Source organism: Sorex araneus, chromosome 2 (genome assembly GCF_027595985.1).
Source record: "Sorex araneus isolate mSorAra2 chromosome 2, mSorAra2.pri, whole genome shotgun sequence".
Classification (NCBI taxonomy): domain Eukaryota; kingdom Metazoa; phylum Chordata; class Mammalia; order Eulipotyphla; family Soricidae; genus Sorex; species Sorex araneus.
In genome coordinates, this window is record NC_073303.1 from 67,823,346 (window position 1) to 67,838,478 (window position 15,133).

The window sequence follows — 15,133 nt, forward strand, 5'->3', positions numbered from 1 at the left end:
GAAAGTTTTCTCATGAATTCTTCACTAAATGGAAGAAGGAAACATGCTGTTAGCTTGTGAGCACTTCTAATTGCTCTCTAATAAAAGCATTTGGGTTGGATAAATCAGATAATTCATGAACAGAATAACTTTCTAGGTATACGCTATATATTTGGATTGCAGCCTATTTTTTAAAGGGGTGTAGAAATCAATTTTATGCTCTCACCTCTGGGATATGAGTAAGGTTAAATGATTATTTTTTTTCAAGTTTTTGAATGGTATTATGCCACACCCTATAGTGCTCGCTTACTTTTATTCTGGTTCTGTGCTCAGGAATCACTCTTGGCAGTGCTCAGGGAACCAGAGGCAGTGCTGAGGACAAATAAAGGTTGGCCTTGTGCTAGGTAAGCGCCTTAAGTTCCTATATTATTCCTCTAGTCCTAAATGAAAATTATTAGTTGAATTCAGATCCATAGTGGTTTTAATCCAGATTTATAATGGAATAATTAAATTTGTTTTACACTCATGCAAAACATTTGACATGAGAAACCCAGTACAATTTAAATGTTATTACTTATTTAATTTCAATTTCCAAGTAACTCCTGAGATAGTACAGTCCCAAAGAGCTTTTGCAATTATTTAATCACTGTGTCACTGTGTTTCTGTCATCCCATTGCTCATCAATTTGCTCAAGCAGGCACCAGTAACGTCTCCATTGTGAGACTTGTTACTGTTGTTGGCATATCAAATACACCACGGGTAGCTTGCCAGGCTCTGCCATGCAGGCGAGATTCTCTCGGTAGCTTGTCGGGCTCTCCGAGAGGGGCGGAGGAATCGAACCCGGGTCGGCTGTGTGCCAGGCAAACGTCCTATCTACTGTGCTATCACTCCAGCCAAGATAATTTTAATTTTCCACAATTCAAAAGAACCAAATACTTGCAATCTTGATAGAATCTCCAGAAAGTGGAGTCAAAGTTTAACCTAAGATAATTATTCTTATCTTTGCTGGGATAAGTATATGTGAAAATAATAGGGGGAAATTCAGGGTGATGAGCATTAAACTATCAAAACAGGGACATTTAAAATATTCTGGTAATGGTTCAAAATAATTTGTACCCTAAGCCCAGTGACTATTTGCCAGGGAGAGCCAAAGTTGAGAAATTTCTATTAAAAACATGACTCAGAGGGAAAAATGCAAAGACTGGTAGCAAGGAAAATGATCTGACATCCTTTCCAATTGGTTATTCCTGAGATCACATGTTCTGAGCATCTTTAAAAGGAAGGTATCTGGACTCAAGTGGGCCATACCAGCTTCCTGAGAGCTGCAACTTCTTTCGCATCTGGAAGAATAATCCTAGAAAGCTCACAAAATGTGTGACGCATTTGTAGGTACCTGGAAACTTGTCTCCAGTGAAAACTTTGATGATTACATGAAGGAAGTGGGTAAGGAAATTTGCTGTGCAATAACATTTGTAACTTTTTCTCTGGGGCAAAAGGGCTTATTGCTGTTTGTTTTTTGAATTCTGGAAACACTGAAGAGAATGCTTATATAGACACTATAAAAATTGGCAAGTGAGAGTCAGTTTAAGAGGTCTCTGAATCCCTTTTAGAACTCATTTGTGTCAGAAATGCTCTGAAAATATTGTTTTTAAACATGATTTGTTTCTTGAAACAGTATACACCAAAGTTACAATTAATGCTTCTTAAAGGAGAAAAAAATGCAAAAAAGTTCTAAATGAAATTTCATGGTGACAGAAATGATCAGATTTTATTTGCTTGCTAAACTTATGAATCTTTGATTTACTTGGCTCCTTGACTGTTTTTATTTTTTTCCCTCTTGCCTATAAAATACACAATTATCTGGGAAAAAGCCAGTATTTCTTATCATTCAATATTTCCCACTTGAAACTGAAGGCATTATATTTCTCATCTCAGTTTAAGTTATAAGATTCATGTATGTTAGCAATTTTTTTAGTCTCTATACCAATACATTAAAATGTATGGCTATTTTATGGGTCAGAGAAATCATAATTTCAGAAGATATTATTTTACAGACTTAAATATTTTTAACCAAAGATGACATGGGATGCCATCGAAATACTGAGTAATTAGAAAAGGAGAACTTAAATATCCTTTCTTTAATAATAAAAAGGCTTTGGGAATTTTAGTCTGCTGGCACTGCTAGTGGATCATGCGGCTGTTACACAGAAAGTTACGGAGGTAAAGGAAGTTGTTAGGACAAAGCAGAGATGTGTTCCTCTCTCTCAGGCAGCTTCGACCTTTAATGCCCTTTTCCACCATAACCCATGCATGATAAATCTGACCCCAGGGTATTATTGGAATGGGGTTTTATATAATCTTTTTTAGAGGTTATGATTTAATTCCCAAATACTCAACATTTCCCTGTCACTGTCACTGTCATCCCGTTGCTAATCGATTTGCTCGAGCGGGCACCAGTAACATCTCTATTTTGAGACTTGTTACTGTTGTTGGCATATCGAATACTCCACAGGTAGCTTGCCAGGCTCTGCGTATGGGTGAGACACTCTCGGTAGCTTGCCGGGCTCTCCGAGAGGGGTGGAGGAATTGAACCCAGGTTGGCCTCCTGCAAGGCAAACGCCCTACCTACTGTGCTATCGCTCCAGCCCAACATTTCCCTAAATAATTTATTATTTTTTGTTTGAGTATAACTCCTATTTTTTTTGTTTGTAGAGAAGAGGGAAACCAGGAATTTTTGCAAGAATGAGACTAAGTTTTCTAGAATATCAGTGATTCAGCAAACTATATGCTGACATACAGATGCCAGAGGAAGGCTCTAATATTTGGCTCAGCGGTTACTCCTGTGATGACTGAGACCATATGTGGTGGTGGGGTTTGAACTGGGGTCACTGCATGCAAGACAAGTACCTTACTTCCTGCACTATTTCTCTAGCCCCGATATATCTAAATTCTTAAGTGAAAATATTTAAAGTCACAAAGTTCTGATGATAATGAGAGGCAATGACTTCTGAAATCTGCTGCTCTAACTCATGACCCAGAAGCAAGGAGTGCTTTCACTGGTGAAAACAGGCTCAGACAGGTGAAGAATTAAATTTTTCCCGTATTAGACTCATGCGGGTTTACTGTACATGCCGCACCCTTTTACCGTGTTCTCTCATTGCATGTATGATTTTGTAATAGAGTCACAATTTGTTGCAATAGCATATTGCCATCCCACCTGGGGTCATTTTTTCCTTCAAATAAGGAGCTAAATATAAATGTCAGCAACACAACATTCTGTGCAATATGTATTTTCTTGTTTACCCTAAGCTTTGGCATCTATAAGTAGTTTTTTTTTGTCAAGGAAATATCTTAGATTCATATACATCTTTAAAAATTCAACCTATTTATCACTGTCAAAAATTGACAATTAGACATGCAATGGTAGCAAATTATCACTATCTATGTTAGGTCGCAAATCATTTATTGACTGGAGCGATAGTACAGCAGAAAGGGCACTTGTCTTGTATGTAGCTGACCCAGATTTGATCCCGGCATCCCATTTGACCTCCTGAGCACTGCCAAAAGTAATACATGACTGCAGAGCTAGGAATAACCACTGAACATTGCTGGGTGTGGCTCAAACAGCAAAATTGAGATAAATTATAAAGTAAAATATATTTATTTTAAAAATAGATTTGTTAATTGGGAATCAGGAGTAGTAATTTCTAAATATACACACACTTTGATTTCTTAAAATTTGAAGTGTTTACAATTAAGAACTAAGCATTCCTTAACATTTCTTATGATGTATTAGGGACAATATCACCATTCTAAAATGATATGAATGTGGGAAATATTTTGCCTTTGGGAGAAATTAATTAAAACCTTGATTTCATGGTAGAATAATTAGGAACAGAAGCCAAGAAAAATAGACTTGGCAGAAAAAGCTCTGAACTGTGAATTTTTAGTGTCCAAATAGATGTTTTTTTTTTTTAAAAAAAAAAAACTGAGCAACTCTAGATTGGCCCAAATTCCTATTAAGAGTTTTGTTTTTATAAATTAGATAACTGTTTTTTTAATCTATGAAGAAAAGGCCAAAATACCATCAGAAATTTAGTAAAACTCTGGTAGTCTTAGTAGTTGAGATGATCAATTAACAGTTACTTTTAAAATGTAAGTGTGTGTGTGTGTGTGTTAGAGAGTTTGTGTGTTTGTGTGGGTGGTGGGTGTGTGAGTGTGTGGGTGTGGGTGTGTATCTCAGAAAACAGTATTTGTACAATTCTTTCTTCCTCTCTCTTTCTCTCTTCCTCTCTTTCTCTCTCTCTCTCTCTTTCTTTCTTTCTTTCTTTCTTTCTTTCTTTCTTTCTTTCTTTCTTTCTTTCTTTCTTTCTTTCTTTCTTTCTTTCTTTCTTTCTTTCTTTCTTTCTCTCTCTCTTTCTCTCTCTCTCTTTCTCTCTTCTTCTTTATGGGTCACAACCAATAATGCTTAGGGGTTACTCCTGACTGTGCACTCAAAAATTAGTCCTGGTGGTGCTCAAGTGAACATATGGGATACAGGGGACCATATGGGATACTGGGGACCAAACCCAGGTTGGCTGCATGCAAGGCAAATGCCCTACCCACTGTACTATTACTCTGTCCCCTGTACAAATTCTTGTTGAAAACTGAAAATGTATCTTTTGTGGAGTTGTATTTGAATCCAGAAGGGGACATTTAAGTAGATCTACTGCTAACTAATTAACTATCTCAGTTTCTTTAAACACTGGTCTGCTCTACTCACTTCCATGAGCTATTTTCAAGGAGGCTTTTAACAAATTCAAGGATATCTTTTTCCTATTATGTATATAATATGCACAGATGTCCCCATATATAAAATTACACATATGCATAAATACACTCCCCTGTACATGCATTTCACAGCTCTGATTTAAATGTGTAGGGGGGAAAAATGTAAGCTTGACGTTTTGTTTCTCTCCCAACTGCAGGAGTGGGTTTTGCAACCAGGAAAGTGGCTGGTATGGCAAAACCGAATATGATTATTAGTGTGAATGGAGATGTTATCACCATTAAATCAGAGAGTACCTTCAAAAATACTGAGGTTTCCTTCAAACTTGGCCAAGAATTTGATGAGGTCACTGCAGATGACAGGAAAGTCAAGGTGAGCAATAAGTAATTAGAGTTCAGTCTAAGCCTGCCTTCTAAATGATGGCCTCCGACAAGAATTCACTTTGTTACGGGTGAAAGATTCTCTTTTAGGCCACAGGCACCCTCATAGGTCTAAACTCAGTTGCCTTTTTTCAATACTTAGTGAATCTTTTCGTGTCTCACATAGTCACCCTTATTTAAAGATATAACAACTATAATTTATTTGTCATACCATGTATGGAGTACCCGTGGTGTATTTGATACGCCAAAAACAGTAACAACAAGTCTCACAATGGAGACGTTACTGGTGCCTGCTCGAGCAAATCGATGAACAATGGGACGACAGTTCTACAGTGCTACCATGTATGAAGTAACAGAAGTACTGTGGTGGTTGAAAAGGGTGATTAAAATATGAAATAAAAAAAGCGGAAATCATCTAAAATGCCATATTTTCAACATAAATTTAGACCATATATTCATTGAAAGTTTTCCAATATTCTGCATTAATTTCTGATAATTCTATACTTATGCTTTTGCTTTTACACTCATTATTTTTCTAATATATTCCTGTTACTTAGAATTACAAATAATTTTAAAACATTTCTTCCAAGGAGCTGTATTTTTAATTTTGTCTCCTGCCACCACGTGTTAGAATCATTTTGATTTATTCCCACAGAGCTGCTTCACCTTAGACGGAGGCGCTCTGGTGCAGGTGCAGAAGTGGGATGGGAAATCAACCACCATAAAGAGAAAGAGAGTGGATGACAAGCTGGTGGTGGTGAGTATGTTCCAGCAACTTCATTCTGAATTCTGTTACAAAATCGTCATCATTATTATGAGAAATAGACAATCACTCCTGTTTGTGCAGGGCAAAAAAAGTGACTCTACTGGGACATGGGATTATGGAATCATTCTGAGAATTGCAGTTCATGGTTTTGAGCTCAGATCAGTCTTACAGTCCCCTAAAGCGTTCCCAGATACGTCTCAGCACGCACCATCTGTATTAGGTTTTGGCTTCTACTTATCACTTGTCATATTGACTGCAAAGCTCCTAGGAGGGAGGCGGTTGCCATTTTCCTAATTCATTACAGCATCGGGTATACGTTGGAATCCTAAAAAAGTGTCTTTCAAATCCATTCGTTTCCTTCCTACAACTGACAATAAACAAACACATGGTTTTCCAGGGATTGACTAAGGATTTTTTTCTGTGTCTAGGAATGTGTCATGAAAGGCGTCACTTCTACTAGAGTTTACGAGAGAGCTTAAATCAAGAGACTCGGAGCTGGATTGATGTCTGCACCGAACTCCACAATGTTTCACGGGATGCATTGTCCAAATATATTGTTTTTTTTCACTAATTAGCAAGTAATCAATTTCCCCCCAAATGATTTCACTAGATGTAACTGTGTTGGTTAAATAAATTTTTTTTTAGATTTTAAAGGTGATATGATGATTTATTCATTGTGCTGAAAAAGTTCTTTCTCATAATTCAGTGACAAAAATAGAAACTATTGTTTTGTGGTTTTTTTGTAAGAGTAATATGAGTTTTCATAATACAACATGAGACATTATTAATTCTCTGCTATCTTAAATAGAGGATAAATTCGTGCTATGAATGGGTATGGTCTTTTTCTTTCTTAGTATATTTACAGTCAAATAATTACCTTTCAGAGACATTGACAATTTTAAATGTAGTGAATTGTTCATAGCCTACTGGCCTTAAGGTCTGTCATTTCATACCTACATGTCATAGAACATAAAAAAAGAGAAGTAGAGTAGCAATGCATGTGATAGAAAAAGAGATTTTTAGGCTTGCTAAAATTTGTAATCTAAAAATTATTTGTGAAGCAAAATAAAATTTGTAAAGCAAAAAGTTATTTATAAAGCAAATCTCTTAAATTGCTCAAAAATTATGTACAAATAATTCTATAACATTTATTTTAAAAAATACATGACAGTCCTATAATAAGTAATGATTTAAAAACTCTTGCAGTGGTTTCCAATTTTTCTTTTATTAAAAAAATTTGTATTTCTTACCCATGAAACTTTCTATTCAAATAAAATGTTGAAAGTCTAGGGATGTAGCTTAGCTATACAGCACTTGCATTTTCAACCCTCAGTGCTGTAAAAAAATAATAATAATAATAATTAATAATTCTGGAACTTGGGGTTTTGTTTTTGTTTTTTTTGCTTTTTGGGTCACACCCAGCAATGTACAGGGGTTACTCCTGGCTCTGCACTCAGGAATTACTCCTGGTGGTGCTCAGGGGACCATATGGGATGCCGGGAATCGAACCCAGGTCGACCGCATGCAAGGCAAACGCCCTACCCACTGTGCTATCGCTCCAGCCCTGGAACTTGTTTTTCAAATAAAACCTTCATGGAATCACAGTATGTAAAAGATATCAAAAAAGCTAAGATTTCTCTGGTAGGTTTGTATGTGAGAATGTGTGTGTGTGTGTGTGTGTTTGTGTGTATGTGTGTGTGTGTTGGGGGGGGCTGAGAGGGGATAAAAGGGATGAGGGTTGTGAATTTTTTATTCTGTCCTTGCTGGAAACTTTGAATCTGCTCTATTTAACTTGGAATCCCAAGTAGATAGACTTGCTTACATTTTATTTTAAGTCAAAAATCTGTTAAATTATGGGCTTCAGCTGTTATAATTTGTGCTTGTGATACTTCCTTTTTATGCTTTTATTTTGCTTTATTTCTGTTTTGGGGGTCCCACCCGGTTGAGCTCAGGATTTACTCTGAGCTTTGAGCTTATAGATCACTTCTGGTGGGACTTGGGGGCCAAGGATTGAACCCCAGTTGGCTGCAAGCAAGCTGGAAGATCATTTTTGTTTCTATAAGTTTTTGTTTTTAAATTTTAGGCATGGTGATTTACAATGCTGTCAACAATAGGGTTCCAACACCACACCCTCTGCGAGAGCGTGTTTCTCACCCCTCCCCCCAGCCTCCCAAGCTTTGGGGTCCTATTTTCAGGCTCTGTTGCTTTTAGCCATTTTTTATTTCCTTAATAAATTTCTTTACTTCCCACACAGGAGAGAGATCATCTGTAACTGTCCTTTTCCTTCTGACTAACTTCACTCAGCATAGTATTCTTTAGACTTATTCATGTAGCAGCAAATTGCATGATTTTAGTTTCTTTCTGTTTTCAGACAACTGAGTAGTATTCTATTGTGTGTATGTACCAGTTTCTTTATCTAGTCATTTATTCTTGGACACTTAAATTTCCTTATTTTAGCTACTGTGAATTTAGCTTTAATGAACATGGAAGCACAAATATCTTTTCTCATTAGATTTTTTGGGCCCTCGGAGTAGAAGCGAAGACACGGAATTGCTGAATCACATGAAAACTCAATTTTTAACTCATCAAGATGTCTCCAAAAAGGCTTATTTTTTAGAAAGGCTGGACCAGTTGACATTTGCACCAGCAGCAGCTGAAATTTTATTTTCCCCACATCCATACCAACACTGGTTGCTTTTGTTCATTGTAATGTGTGCTGGTCCCACTGGTATGAAGTGATATCTCATTGTTTTGATTTGCATTTCCCTGATAATAAGGAATGCAGAGCATTTTTTTGACATATATATATTAGCCATCAGTATGTCTTCGTTAAGGAATCTTCTGTTTATCTCTTCTCCCCATTTTTTGATGGGTATGATATTCTTTCTTATGAAGTCTTACTATGATACTTCCTTTAAAAGTAAGCCCATAGTTATTTTTTCAGTGTCTGTGCGTAACACCAAGAGGTAAGGATATTGGAAAGGTATCATAAGTTACTGATAATGAAAATTCAATTTCTCTGCAAAAAGAGAGATGTAGACTCATGGTAGGAGTGAAGAACTCAAAAGAGGACATTTCTAAGGGATTGAACGCGATCATTTCTGTGGCAAACCAAACGCTTTGCACTGTGGCGGGTCACTTGGTAAGGTGTGGAGTGAGGGAATCGTCTTCAGGAACCACCTGTCTGCTGGCTGAGAGCAGAGAGGGGAAGTGCCTTGCTCACCCACGGTGAGGCCTGGCGTGGGTCAGTCCAGTCAAGTTGGCTCTGCCCACCTATGCAACTTGGACACTTGCATCCTGCCAGCCCTGTGAAGTGCCTGTCATATTGTTCCTGAAGTCCGTTTGTCCCGCACTGCATGGGAAACTGGTCCCCATCACGCAAGCGCTCAGGGAGCTGTGGACTCAGGCTAGAGCAAGGAATTACCCTTTGCAGAAGACATAAATTAGTCCTAAAAATGGTACCAGAGTTCTAAGTCTGTCATCTTCCTCCAAAATAGACTTTCAGGAGGAGGCAAAATGGTGAAACAAAATCGTTTTTGTGGAAAGAAATTTAGGGATGTAAGGGGTGTGTATGTGTGTGTGTGTGTGTGTGTGTGTGAGAGAGAGAGAGAGAGAGAGAGAGAGAGAGAGAGAGAGAGAAAGAGAGAGAGGGAGAGAGATTTGCAATCCAATCAGAGAAGAGAGAACAAAGGAGACTTCTCATGGAAAATGCCTGGATGGATTTGGGAGAAGGTTATATATAATTTTGCAAATTGTCTTGGCCTGGAGTTCTCTGTATACGTAAAAATGAATCTGGATGTTACCACTTAGAAGTTTTTGCACTCTTAATGGTCCTTTCATATTCTTAGCAGGACCTTAAAACCTTCGTGTCTTTCTTTTCTGAAGGTTCCACCCTTCTCTGGGCGGGGCTCAGTTTCTTCATATCCAGAGAGTTCAGAATTAGAATCCCAACTGGGACGTGTTCTGCATACCTTCAGGACTGGACAATTTATTTGAAAGTTTTATTATTTCCTTATTTCCTCAAAGCTCATTACCAGACCCCTGTTTATCTGCCTGCAACAGTGTATTTTATCATTCAGATATTCTTCTAAGAATTTAGTATCTGGTAGGTCAGAAACCTCACCCGGTGCAGACAGACAGACAGAGACGAGTAAAGTGTAGAAATAGAAGAAGTTTATTGGTGTGCGCTCCTGGGCAGACCCTTCTGGCTGTAAGGTTTGCTTGGGATCACATGTCAACTGACTGATCAGATAGTGACATCCTTGAAATCGAAGATCACCCAGCCCGCAGCACGGAAGACAGGGCTTAGGGTCCGTCTGGTGACAGGAAGCCACCAGGCTGCATTCCATGCCTCCTCACATCCATCCCCTCCAGATCACAGAAGGTCAGACCAAGCACACTGGTCCCACCCGTTCTCTCTTCCTCTTCCTGTCCAAGACAACTTAAAACCCCGATTAACCTCTCCCAGGGCGTGGCTCTACCCCAGCCTTGCGAGGGGCCTGTAGGGTCTTCCTGGGAGTGCACCCCAGTAAAAGTCTCCCATTTCTTCACTTTGTTCATCTCTGGCTGAGGCCGGCCATTTTCCCCTGGCCCCCTTCTAAGGCTGGAGGAGAGTCCCCAGCCATGTCCTGTGGGGAAAGTAACAAAGACCAGTGGGAACGGTAGCTCGGTCACTGTCACTGTCACTGTCCTCCCGTTGTTCATCGATTTGCTCGAGTGAGCACCAGTAACGTCTCACCAGTCTCCACTGGTGAGACTTGCTGTTACTGTTTTTTGGCACATCGAATACGCCATGGGGAGCTTGCCAGGCTCTGCTGTGTGGGTGGGATACTCTCGGTAGCTTGCTGGGCTCTCCGAGAAGGATGGAGGAATAGAACCCGGTCGGCCGCATGCAAGGCAAACACCCTACCCACTGTGCTATCACTCCAACCCGTAGCTCAGTAAGCGAGGGGTAGAGCCTGGAGGCTACCAGGCGTGGGATGGGCATCAGCCCTGTCTCCAGTGCCAGAGACTGCAGGGTGATCTTTAGTTCCAGGAACGTCACTATTTCATCAGCTGGGCACCGCTCGGTCCCTGGCTGAACCTGACAGCATCGTTGCTACCAAATGAGAAAAGTGAGGTTGGCATTTCAGCCTAGGAAACTAAGTAAAGAACGGACACAGGAATCTTAGGAGCACAATGCCAGCTGAGATGTAGATTTAGGCACCACCTGCATACAAGTGGTAACTTATATTTAAGTGATAGCTCCAAGGACATGAGAGACTTGGGAAAAAAGAGGAGATGATATTTGAAGCAGGAGTAGTGACACTCTCTGTGTTGATCTGTGGTTCCCAGGGTTCCTTAATATTTTCAAGAATAAAAATGTTGCATAATAGAGATGCTGAGACTCAGAGTTGGAAATAGAAAGATTTATTGGAACATAAAGGAGAAAGGAAAGAAAGCCCCCAGTCAGGGAGGACCTTAGTATACAAGAAACTTAAATGTAGCTCATTTGGTGGCTCTTTTTTTTTTTGCTTTTTGGGTCACAACTGGCAATGCACAGGGGTTGTTACTCCTGGCTCTGCACTCAGGAATTACTCCTGGCGGTGCTCAGGGGACCATATGGGATGCTGGGAATCGAACCTGGGTCGGCCGCATGCAAGACAAACACCCTCCCACTGTGCTATCGCTCCAGCCCCCCTTGGTGGCTCTTTTATAGGAAAATTATCTTTGTTGTACTTATCAAGTGACAAAAATGTTTACAATAAATGCCTCCTGGACTGTGTGAGACCTTGGAGATTTTGGTCACAAACCCTGCACACCTGAGTTTTTCACCAGATTCATTCATGGATGAAGCTTGTCCCAAGCTGTGGAGATTAGCCAGGTGCATGGCGGTGATTGGGTTTTGGAACTGTTTGACTACTTACTGGGGCTCTGTTTGGGTGGGTGGAGGCTCATCTGACCCCCTCCGGGGTACTCTGAATAAGACTCAGCCTGGCACGGGGTCTGGAGGCATCTCTATCGAGATTTCCTTGGGAATCTCTCTATCCATTATCTTGTAGTGGGTCTAAGGTCTGAGGCAGAATTACTGGTGTTGAGGACTTGTTGGCTTCCCACTTATCAGCAAGAGCCCAGGAATTCACCGTAGTCAGAAGTGTAGGGTGGGCAAAAGGAGAGAGAGAGAGCAAAGGGAATGCCCTGCCCAGAGGTGGGGTGGGGTGGGGGGAGGACGGGGTGGGGTGTGGGGAAAGGGGCTGGAACTATTGGTGGCAGAGAATGGGCACTGGTGGAGGGATGGGCACTCGACTACTGTATAACTAAAATGCAAGCATGAAAGTTTATAAGTCTGTATGTGTACCTCATGGCGATCCACTAATAATTTTTTTTAAATGTGTAGGGTGGGGACAGTCAAAATAGCACTGTTCACAGCAGCTTCCAAGGGGAAACTGAGGTTTCTTCTTTCATGTCCAATTAGACAGCGCAGGCATCCCGACTCAAGACGTTCATTCCTAAACTATCACTGCTGCCATCTTTTATGAACTCCCTAAAATTCCTTTTCATTCTGTTTTCTACATAAAAGTGAGTGCCAGCTTGTTTTATCAATTGCTCTTTGTTTAAATCTCAAATTAGGCTGGCGAGATCGTATAGGAGGTAAGGCCCTTACCGTTCGTGTGGCTGACCCTGATTCCTTCTATGGAAACATTTGGAAATATGTTTGGAAATATCTATGGAAATATTTGGTCCCCAAAGTGTACTGCCAAGGTCATTTCTGAGGTCAGAACCAGGAATAGTTCCTAAGCACTGCCAGGTGTGGCCCCAAACCCAAGAACAACAACAATAAATGGATACTAAACTCATTTTTAAATATGCATTTACCTTCTCTCCACAATTATGCTACTAAAATATTATGTTGAGCCAGGAGTGCCCCCGGACCACTGCTAAATGTGGCCCAAACCACTCCCCACTCCCGCCACCCCCCCCCAAAGAGTAGATCACTGGTAGAGCACTTGCCTTGCACATAAAATCATATTTGATCCATGGCACTGCAAATGATTATAACAAGAAGAACTATTGAAGGCAGGTAGGAGAAGGGGGTATGATTTAAAGACATCACCAAGCCTCCAGCCCTGAATCTGCCAAGAAGCAGGAAATCTGGACCCCTTAAAGATGAAAATATTGAGATCTTTTGAGATGCAGAATCTGAGGCATCACCCGGAAAAGGGTGAATCCCCTAAGAAAAGAGATACTCCAAGAAGAACAAAAGGCAGTGAAAAAGACCATTTCCCCCACCCCAAATCCTACCTTCCCCAACTCCAGAACAGTTTTATGTCTAGCAGAACTCAAGGTCAAGTCAATTTGAAGAAAATCGATACCCATCCCGCTTCCAAAAGCCATCTTAGGCTTTCTCCACTATGGAAAAGACTGTGCTCTCTTAACACATAACTCTTAACTCTGTCTCATAGTTCTCTAAATATGACTATTTAACCTAAAATTGTGTTGATGATTAACTTAAAATTTGGAGGGACCAGAGAGATAGTACAGCGGGTAGGGCACTTGCCTTGCAGGTGGCTGACCCGCGTTCAACCCCTACCATCCCAGATGGCCCCCTGGGCACTGACACATGTGATCCCTGAGCTAGAAGTAAGTCCTGAGCCCTGCCAGGAGTGATCACTGAACATAGAGCCAGGAGCGATCCCTGAGCACTGACGGGTGTGTCCCCCAATAGAACAAAACAAAACAAAAATCCAGAGAAGCAAAACCAAAACCAAAGTTTTTATTACAGAATCGAGTGGATGTAGCAGCAGAAACAGAAACTTCTCTGTTGAGAGGGAGTTGAGAGAAGGCTCCAGAGAAGGCTTCTGTACATACTTGACATGTGGAGGCCTGGGTTGGGCCTGGGAACTGGATCCCTGTGCTCCTCTGGGGGTGGCCTAAAACTTGAAGCAAAACCCCACAAAATTTGGTTGAGATGGAAGACTTAAAGGGCATTGAGACACTGCAGAGATGAGGGGAACCTGAGAATGCTCTCCTAGGAGAGGAACAGAGGGAAGAGCCTCTCTCAGCAGCAGGTCGAAAGAGGACGATGTGTTAAAATCTTGCCTTTAGTCATTTTTTTAAAAGATTAAGATCATGCAGGAGGAACTATGAATTAAAAAGGAACAGACACTGCTTATTCCTTTCATCATCTGCTCATAAAATATCTATTGAGCACCTGCATTTTTGCTAGGCACTGTTTTGCAGATGTAGAGCACAGTAAGAAAGAGTTTTATTGCTTGATGTACTCATATAATAGCTTGGGGGAACGCTGGAGAAAAAATGAGTTGCAATACGCTCTCTAATATATTGTTGACGTTCACTGGATCCCCTCGGTAGGGAACAACTAGCTCTGAACTGGAGTCCCAGAGATGTTTGAATTGTATTTGAGAAGATGGATAATTTTGTGCGGATACCAATATCATATGACACATACAAGTTTTGCTTTTGTTTGCAGGGGAGATCCCAAGTGGTGCTCAGGAGACCAGGGGCCACTTGGGGAAATTCTCTCCAGTTGTGTCAGGGACTCAATGTGAGGACCTGAGGACGAAGTGCTGCTTGCACCCCTTGGTCCTGGGCTTACCCGGGCCGTCCTGGAAGTGCCTGGCCAGGAAGGCTTTAACTTGCAGTGCTTCAACCATGTGGTGCTGGGAACAAACTACAATCAGCCATATGCCAGGCATATGCCTTAACTCATATGCATCATCTCTGGCACATCTAGTACTTCTTTTGAAATTCAAGTTCATCACACACTGACAGGCAAAGATCTGTCAATCATGACTTAAGTTGAAAAAAACAAAACCCCACACACCATTGCTTTGTAATCAATTGACTGATTCACTGTAACCCTTCTAGAATTGAGTGACCCATAGTTCTTCCTCACTTTCTGTTTTGCCATTTTCAGTTTTGACTTTGAGTTGCTAACAATGACACAGTAGGATCGCATATTCTAAAAGAGATTGAGCTGTGTAGAGAAGAGAAACTTACCCTCCGATACTCTCTTAGAAGTAAGGAAATCTTACAGAAGCCAAGAATTTGACTTGTCCTTTTGTCTCATGGGCCACAGGATTGATATTCTTTTCTTCTTCCTTCCTGTCTTCTTCCCTCCCTCACTCCCTCCTTACCCCTCTCTCTTTGTTTCTTTTATTTTTTTATACCTGTCTGTGCTAACTCCTGGGTCTGTGATCAAAAATCACTTGTGGCATGGTTTGGGGGATCAAACCAGAG

At 40.6% G+C, this 15,133-nt stretch overlaps 1 protein-coding gene across 1 annotated transcript; it reads left to right on the top strand.

The window, feature by feature from the left end:
- Positions 1–1,286: 1,286 nt before the first annotated feature.
- On the top strand, positions 1,287–6,551 carry LOC101551357 (fatty acid-binding protein, adipocyte). The gene is made up of 4 exons (XM_004602369.3): positions 1,287–1,422; positions 4,947–5,119; positions 5,783–5,884; positions 6,322–6,551. Exons 1-4 carry the CDS (start codon positions 1,350–1,352, stop codon positions 6,370–6,372), a joined length of 399 nt encoding a protein of 132 aa, XP_004602426.1. The 5' UTR covers positions 1,287–1,349; the 3' UTR covers positions 6,373–6,551.
- Positions 6,552–15,133: the final 8,582 nt, after the last annotated feature.

Bases quoted from the DNA above. Each gene is read 5' to 3' on its own strand.
- LOC101551357 (XM_004602369.3), top strand. From the start codon at position 1,350: ATGTGTGACGCATTTGTAGGTACCTGGAAACTTGTCTCCAGTGAAAAC. The intron at 5,120-5,782 runs GTGAGCAATAAG...TTATTCCCACAG, and splicing joins CAGATGACAGGAAAGTCAAG to AGCTGCTTCACCTTAGACGG. The intron at 5,885-6,321 runs GTGAGTATGTTC...TTCTGTGTCTAG, and splicing joins TGGATGACAAGCTGGTGGTG to GAATGTGTCATGAAAGGCGT.